This window comes from Protomyctophum parallelum, assembly GCF_964188405.1.
Source record: "Protomyctophum parallelum genome assembly, chromosome: 9".
In the NCBI taxonomy this organism is placed as follows: domain Eukaryota; kingdom Metazoa; phylum Chordata; class Actinopteri; order Myctophiformes; family Myctophidae; genus Protomyctophum; species Protomyctophum parallelum.
In genome coordinates this window covers 22,638,558-22,647,267 of record NC_139706.1, presented here as the reverse complement: position 1 = coordinate 22,647,267, position 8,710 = coordinate 22,638,558, and the positions used below count along the sequence as shown (strand labels likewise).

The following is an 8,710-nucleotide window of genomic DNA, read 5'->3' as shown; positions in this document are numbered from 1 at the left end:
CACTGAATGATTGAAGAACTGGGACCAGTTGACATGACATGGTTTTATGGCAGAAAAAAGTCTGTATCTGATTGATTAACTTGCAGCAAACGTTTGTACAGTTGTATTATTGGCTGATAGGAGTAACCACATACTTTGAAAGGATGTGTCATTTTTCTACCTAACGGCAGCAAGTCTTCATTTCCGTTCGCTTCATAGCAATATTTAATGTCGTTAACAGTATTTGTGTATGGGTTACGCTATTAATTTTATGCACACTTTCAGCTCTTGTTTAGCCATTCAGGAAAATTCTATTGATTAAGATTACGCAAGCTGCGTGCACGCACGCACGCACGCACGCACACACGCACACACGCGCACACACACACACACACACACACACACACACACACACACACACACACACACACACACACACACACACACACACACACACACACCTCCCTCTCTCTCTCTCTCTCTGTGTGTCGAGGGACTTGAATTACGTATCCTGTTATTGACCAGAGAACCAGAGAATTCATCAGTGTTGAAAAATGACACAGCCTTCAAAAGGATGTGTCACTACACTGTGCATGAAATCCATGTGGAATATACAATGACTGACGGCCAAGCTACACCGGGCATGTGTGCATTTGACGTAAGCGCACCGCGCGCAGAAAGTATGCGTGCGAAATGCCCCGGCTACACCAGATCTGTGGCGCGCGGCAGATTTGTGCGGGACCTTCCGGGAGGATATATAGATACGCACGCATGGGGGCATACGCATGTAAAAAATATAGAACTGATCCTATTTTTAGAGCACGCGTATCCGTGCCCCGCGTGTTTACTGCGCGTGTTTACTGCGCGCGTTTACTGCGCGCGTACAGTGCGTTTGGATAGGACCAATATATGTCAATGATACCAGCTACACCAGACGCACGGATACCGTGGGCCATCCTACGCGTGCTCTAAAAATAGGATCGTTTTTTTTTTACGTGCGTAGCCTATGCCCCCATGTGCGCGTATCTATATATCCTCCCGGAAGGTCCCGCACAAATCTGCCGCGCGCCACAGATCTGGTGTAGCCAAGGCATTTGGCTTACGTACGCACGGTCCGCGCGTTTAGAGTAAACGGGCGAGAAAAGCCTGGTGTAGCTTGGCCGTCTAGCTGGTATCATTGACATATATTGGTCCTATCCAAACGCACTGTATGTGCGCAGTAAACGCGTACGCAGTGCGCGCACAAACACGCCCAAAATCGCCCGGTGTAGCCCAGCCGTCAGACACAGTGCTATGGGTGGGCCCACGCGTTCAACTGGCCCAGACACAGTGCTATGGGTGGGCCCACTCGTTCAACTGGCCCAGACAGTGCTATGGGTGGGCCCACTCGTACAACTGGCCCAGACAAAGTGCTATGGGTGGGCCCACTCGTACAACTGGCCCAGACACAGTGCTATGGGTGGGCCCACTCGTTCAACTGGCCCAGACACAGTGCTATGGGTGGGCACACTCGTTCAACTGGCCCAGACACAGTGCTATGGGTGGGCCCACTCGTTCAACTGGCCCAGACCCAAGAGAGACTTGTGACACTCTTTGATCTCGCCACAATGTGTCACGTGTGCTTCATCAACACCATTATGAGGATTGGAACTATGAGTGTTTGGAACTTGTTAACTCTGAGCACAAGTAAAACATTCCATATCAACTGTAAGTTGGTTTTGGCCGTAAATGATTGGGATTTAAAATATTGTTGTTCATCTATACAGCAGACGTTGAGGGAAGTGTCGCAACTCTCTCTCAATAGCTCTGATCTGGCCCACCCTAAATTACTGAGGAGAACATATATTTCTGTAACTTTTATTCATATATTTATATATAGTTTTTTTTTTTTTCTTCTTTCTTTCATTTTTTAACTAACATTTAAATACAGAATAAAGACTGGGAAACCAAACAAAATTCCCTTTCTAAAAAGGTAAAAGATAACATTTTGGCATTGCACGTGACATTGTGAATGGGCAATCCCCAAAATGGCAATGCTGCAGCTGCAGTGGCTCATAGATTAAATTAATGCACATCTCCTGTCTTTTTTTTGTTAAACACACGTATACATTTCATTAGAAGTCAAGAAGAGAGCTGTAGCATGCGTCACATTTTCATTGCAAGCATAATAACAACAGTTCATGTGTTTAGAAAAAGCATTTCATTTGAGAAATATGCCATTTCTTGTTGTACGACTGTGTGGTGCTAGTGCTACACATAGAAATAGAAAGGTAGACGCCTCCTTCGGCTCTGGGGCGTCTGTATCTCGAGGGAAGGCAAACTTCTGTTACGCTTGACAAGCTTCGTCACAAAAGGAGATGTTCGGTAGGCAGAAAAGACGCGCTGTGATTGGCCAGTAGTCACTTCGAGTGGCAGTGTAGCGTGCCTTCCGCACTTGACTTCCTCCTACAGGTACGATACAGGTCGCTCCGATTAACTGCAGCGGCCAATGAGGCATCTACGTTTTTATCTCTGTAGTGCTACAAAGTATAAATAAAAGCTACAATCCGTGGGATTTAAGTCTGTTATCTCCCTCTCCTGACTGAGAGAGGTAATTGCAATGATGTCTGAACTACAATAAAGAAGGCAGTGTATTTCGGTTTGCTGTTGAAACATGTCCAACCACTGCAGATGTGCTAGCTATTCTATCAATATACTGCACTACACAGATTGGTTAAAATAATATTTATTCCATAAAATAAGACCCGGATTGTAGCTTTAAGCCTGATGCTGCGTTCACACTAGCAACGACAAAATGACAGCCGGGGAAGCCACAAAATAATTATAAATCCCTCATCAAATCTGTTACAAAATTCCCAACTTCGGTCCTCACTCTCACTCTCAGACCCTCGTTCATTCATTCCATGATTTTAACAGCAATCTTTTATTTAGTTTAGTAAGATTACATTAGTTTTTTGTCATATTTTAGTCATCTGAAATGGTCTAGTTTTAGTTGAAAAAAATATGTGATTTTAGTCGACTAAATGTACAGTTGATTTTGTTGACAAAAATGTATTTTTGCCTCATATTACACTTCTGAAAAATAACCGATGTACAAGCTCACACACTTGTAGATCTGCTATTTTCAGAGTGCAACACCCGAACGCAATCAAACAAAAAATGTCTTTTAGTAATACTAGATCTCTTCTCCACTAGTCCACTAGCCTAACATTTAGTCTATTTTTAATTTGTTGACGAAATTGTCAATATATGTATAGTCATAGTTTTAAGTCATTTAGTTTAGTTTTTATTTAGCTTTTATTTAATTTTAGTTGACAAAATCAACACTGTCTCAGACTCATCTATGCATTTAATTAATTAATTCATGAATTCATGAATTTGTTCGTTCATTCGTTCATTCATTCATGTTGGGGCTCCCCAATAAAGCCCTGGGCAGAATGCAGTATGTTCTGAACTCCAAGCTTTGGCAGCACATCGCCACCACTCTTGAGCACCTACACTTGACCGCATCTGCTACTGCTACTCTGCACCTAGCCCCAAGGACCTCACTCATTGCTACCACACACAGACGTATGCTTGATGGCGTCAACAATAGTCCAATGGTGACTCGCGACAGTGTAGCTGACGCTAACTACATTTTCCTCCCTGGGTGGGCGGGACTTACGCCCTATAGTATTATACCGCGATGGAGGCGTGCCGTCTCAAGCGAACTTGAGCCATGAGAGACACCACAGAGCGTGCGGAAGCGAGATGCCGTGCCGAACGTTGTAAAGCCGTCTCAGCGCCGTTCGAGTTGCAACCCGATAGGCACAGAATAGTAAATCTTGTACCCCACTGTCTCACCCAATCACAAGCCACTCCTTCCCAGCCCCTCCAAACTCCGGGAAGAAAGTTTAGGTCGCGTAGCTGACCACACTTTGGTTCGTTTTGCAGCTTTTGTTGCTGCTAGGTTGAACGCAGCATAGCTCTTCTTCTATCAATGTAAATACTGCCATGAACACTGACTACCAGATATCTAGATGAACTGCAGAAGGTTTTTCTTTTTTGCCACCATCAACAACACATACACAGAATAAATAGTAGTTTTCCATAGTGGTTTCAAGCACGTGTGTGTTGTATACACAGATGACTCATGACTGTTGTATACACAGATGTGACACAGCACAAAGACTTCAGAGAACGATACCGTTTTTTTCTTCTTTTCTCCAAGAAACAGAATCATCAATACAGACGTTATTTCTTGATTTACATTCAGTAAATTCAGGAGACCACAAATAAAATAACAAAGAGCCCCACAAGTGAAGTCCCTCCACTGTACTGTAAAACGAATCCCATTTTCCAGAAAGACATCGTTGTCCTCTTGTATATATCTTTTTTTTCTTCCTATAACAGGAGGAGGTATCTTCTCTCCAGTGCTGCCCTCCACAGGCTTAAAGGTGAGTTACACTTATTTGCGCTCCGGTGTCGCACATCCGCACATTTTTAGCAGTGAAGGATCTTGATGAAAGCCTTCCTGAACTCAACGTTGAAGGTGGTGTATATGATGGGATTCACGGCACTGTTTACGTAGCCCAGCCATGTGAAAGCATTATACATCTGAGCAGGAACCTTGCATGTGACAGTGCAGTGGGTGTTCAAGATATGTGTAATGAAAAATGGCAGCCAACATATGATGAAAACACCTGCGGATACAAAGGAGAAATAGAACTGTTAGAAGAAAAACAGACGGATAAGTAAATACTGTACAGTACATACATACATACTGCCCATAAAAAAGGTTCACAACTACAATAAAGACTAAAGAGTGAGTAGGCCCGGACGGCTCGTGTATAGCGGTCCGGGCACCTAGGCTGCCAAGCCAGCCTGAAGGCATTTCAACTTATAGCACTGCGTGTGCACTCACCCAATGATTAATGATTAAGGCTTGGAGTCGTTTGGGGACTAGTTTCATATTCATTTGAAAGTTCTGGCAGTAAAATATCTCTACTTTTCCACGAGCTGCACACAGACGACATTCTCTCCAGCGAGGGGCCCGAATGAGCGCAGGACCAGTGTTGCCAACTCCCCAGTAACAGAAGTAGCTCTAGAAGCTGCGCACGCCGCCCCTAGCGCACACCGCCCCTAGCGCACGCTGCCCCTAGCGACTTTTTGCTGTCCCTAGCGTCTTTTAGGCTTCCTTAGCAAATATGGAGAAACCTCATCCATCATCCGAGTTCATGAATTTGCTGCTGGTTTATACGAAGTGTAATATAACAAAACCATAGCTCAATTTTAACTTTAGAAAGCTATTTGGTTCCGATCCATATACAGGACTACTTAGAAGGTTGCTTTATGCATCTTTTTACTAGCAGTGTGAGAGTTAATGCAGACATGGTCAGTCTGCTAAACATGCGTGGATAGGACCAATCTATTGCTGTGTATTTGGAATAAATGAAATCTATGTAAGATCACAGACATTCTTAACCTGACTCTGCCAGATGGGGGCGGTATTGGGTAACCATGTTCCCCAAGACAGCATCCATCTGAGATCGCTCAGGGAATTGAGCTAACACCGAACCGCTCCGGTTCGAACCAATCAGCGTGAGCTAAGGGCGGGATATGTGCGAAACCGGATGTGATGCTATATAGACACGTCAATATGATTGGTTGTGTTTGCACGCCCACACGGTGATAGACAGACGGTCCCATCCAATCATCTACCAAGTATCTTGAAAAAAAGGAACAGCCCCGTCATCAAATTGGCTCCCGAGATCCCAGATCCCAATAAGCTGTGAAACAAACTTGTGTAGCAAACTTCTTGGATCTGGCAGCGTCAGGTTAAGACATTCTAGGGCTATAACCAATATTGGAAAGGTGATTATTAGGAAAGCCAGACAATAATGCCAGACAATATTGTATAAAGTGAAACCAAGAGTCACAAGTAAAATTTTGATGCACCTGTCCGGAAAGATTTATTACTTGTCCCGGACAAGTGGACAAGCCTTAATGTCAAGCCCTGCTGTAGTGTACACTATCCAATAAAGGCAGAAAAAACCCAAAAATATATCTTTAAAAAAAAGAGTGGGTAAGGTCCGTAGTTCAGAGTATAGGTGAATTATTCTGATTCAATACATTTAGATTTTGATTTGATTAATTCAGAAGGCTGAGAGTTTTGTCCTAAACAGGTTTACATAAGAGCAAAAATGACCAACTCATTATGAACAGTTCCGTGTCTATTGTATATGTCATCATGTGAAACTATTACAATATGGATTGACCCTGCTGTGGAAAGAAGTACACAAAGTGAGTTAAGCCACTCTTACTCCCCAAACGGCCTATCGTGACTTCTTGGGACAAATGCGATGACTGGAAGGAGTTACACAGAGAGGGAGTACCATTCCTTCCAGTACCGTCCCCGGCACTCCAGGAATGCGGAAGTGCCGATCTCAAACCCAAGACGTAAATGGGTCCCCCCCCCCCTGCCGTCTCGGGAGTGAGAATGGGCCGGTGAAGCTAGCAGACTGACCAAGGACGATGGCTAACATATGCGTGGCCTTCTTCTCCTTCTGCTGGAAGATCTTCCTCTTGCTCATGTTGCTGAGAGATATCTGCGCTTTGCCGTTGACCAGGGCCTGCGTCAGGAAGGCTTTGACCACCACGGGCACCGGCGGGTCTGCCGCCGCCGCCGCCGCCGCCTCCTTGGGCTTGTCCCCGTTTCTTTCCGGCTGGATGTTGTTGTGGCCGTCCTCGCCGGGCGGCGTCGGGGACGTGGAGGAGGGGCTAACGTTGGTGGCCTTGGTGGGGACCAGATGCTGATGGCTGGTGGCCAGGGTCTCTCCTACTGCGGCGGCCTGCGACGGCTGCTGCTTCTGGCTGGAGCCACTGTTGTTTGTCTCTTCCGCCTCCAACTCCTCCCCTTCATTGGCCACCTCTTTCATAAATATCTGAGAATAGAAAACAAATGTCGTCGCTGCCGGCGCAGAAACCTCTTATCTCCATATTTTTACTTTATGTGTCCTTTTTTTGTTTTGTTTTTTTCGTAAATGAATGCCCTATTGTAGCTGCCCACAAAATGCCCACAAAAGTAATAAAAGTAGCAGATCTACAAGCTCAAAACATGAGACGATATCAGTGCTCTGAACCAACAAATATTACCATATACCTTTGTATTATAAATTATGGTATATGGTAATATGTGTTATGATTAATAAGGAATATAATATTATAATATTTGGAACAGACCCATCTTTTCTCTTTACTGTCACATTATACAACAGGTCGTTCGAGGAAGCAATCTGATTGGTTGAAACAGCTTCTAGCCGTTCCTTAAACCAGCGCAAAGGAACACCTAATCCAAAGGAACTCACATTGTAGTGGCATAGGAGTGAAAGGAGCGTAGGAGGAGCGTAGGAACTAAATTAATTTAATCCATTGTTTGCAAGATTGCAAGTTGCTGTACTCTGTCGTCAACCCTAAGCCATTCCAGCCTATCAAAATGGGCAGGGGTGAGGTGGGTTCAGGGAGTGAGGCCAAGTACAGTAGTAACCTGACCTCATCAGACCACATCAAACTCTGTACACTCAAGACACTGCCCCCGCTGCCACCCTTAGATCTCCATATATGGAGCTGACCTGTTCTCACATTCCATATGTTGATTTGACCTCATCAAACCCTGTACACTCAAGACATGCTCCATATATGGCTAGACCTCATCAAACCCTGTACACTCAAGACATTGCCCCCGCTGCCACCCTTAGATCTCCATATATGGAGCTGACCTGTTCTGACATCCCATATGTTGATCTGTACCTCATCAAACCCTGTACACTCCATATATGGCAAGTACAGAATTCATGTTGATCTGACCCCCCCATGCCAAAGTGTCAGCTCTCGCCCAGTAGTCTGCTTTCACCCAGGCGGATGCGTGCATGCGCTTTTTGCGGTCGCTTTTTGCGGTCACTTCTCGCCCTCAGGGCAGCTCAAATACATTTACTCAGTTACTTTTTACCTCTGCTTGTGAGCTTGCATATTGGCTATTTTCGAATATCTATTTCTTTCCACCACTGCAAATTATATAGTGGTGGAAAGAAACCAAGTTCCGTACAAAACAGGGACACCGGGTTGAAAGCTAGTGTTCTGAAGGAAATAATAGTAATAATAAAGGAAAAACTCACCACTTTTTTCTTGTTGACAGGAAAGCTGCCGTTAGATTTGACATTCATGGTGCAGAGCCTCACCTCCTCTGGATGAGTGCACTTATCCTGCCGTGAAAGAACAAAGCAGCCATGAACACAGCACAGCACAGTGTCAAAACACACAGCTGTCAAAAGTTACCGTGTCAAATGAAACTACAGATCTCCAAAGTTTGGTTAACAGAGAGGGAAATGACTGAGGCTGAGCATGCAAAGTGCAATAAATGCGATGCTATAGTTAATAGTTCCCTGCAAAGGTTTGCAACAACCTTTGTACCAGTTGCACCAGGTCCACATTGAGGAAACATCTCAAAATCAATATGCCTACACGAGTCCACAACTCACGAGAATAATTTGCCACCTCATAATTGTAAAGTGCATTTTCAATAATTGAATTAATGAATTTGTGTTTATTATGTACTTGGTTAGGTTAGTTATAATATAAGCATAATCTATGTCAGAAAAAAGGGGATTTTGTTTATATTAGGATCCATTATGGGAACCGTTAGGAACCGGAACCGTTAAGAGGGATCCGGTAAGGATCCGGAACCGTTAAAATC

The 8,710-nt window shown here is 44.4% G+C and overlaps 1 protein-coding gene across 1 annotated transcript in view; it reads right to left on the bottom strand.

Moving 5' to 3' along the window:
• Positions 1 to 4,031: 4,031 nt before the first annotated feature.
• Positions 4,032 to 8,710, bottom strand: part of drd2a (dopamine receptor D2a) — a 115,494-nt gene continuing 110,815 nt past the window's right edge. Inside the window, exons 6-8 of the mRNA XM_083772717.1 lie at positions 8,133 to 8,219; positions 6,485 to 6,902; positions 4,032 to 4,661 (exon numbers count right to left, since the gene is read on the bottom strand). Of these exons, the coding sequence (XP_083628843.1) occupies positions 4,462 to 4,661; positions 6,485 to 6,902; positions 8,133 to 8,219 (705 nt within the window). The 3' untranslated portion in view covers positions 4,032 to 4,461. The remainder of the gene's footprint in view (positions 4,662 to 6,484; positions 6,903 to 8,132; positions 8,220 to 8,710) is intronic.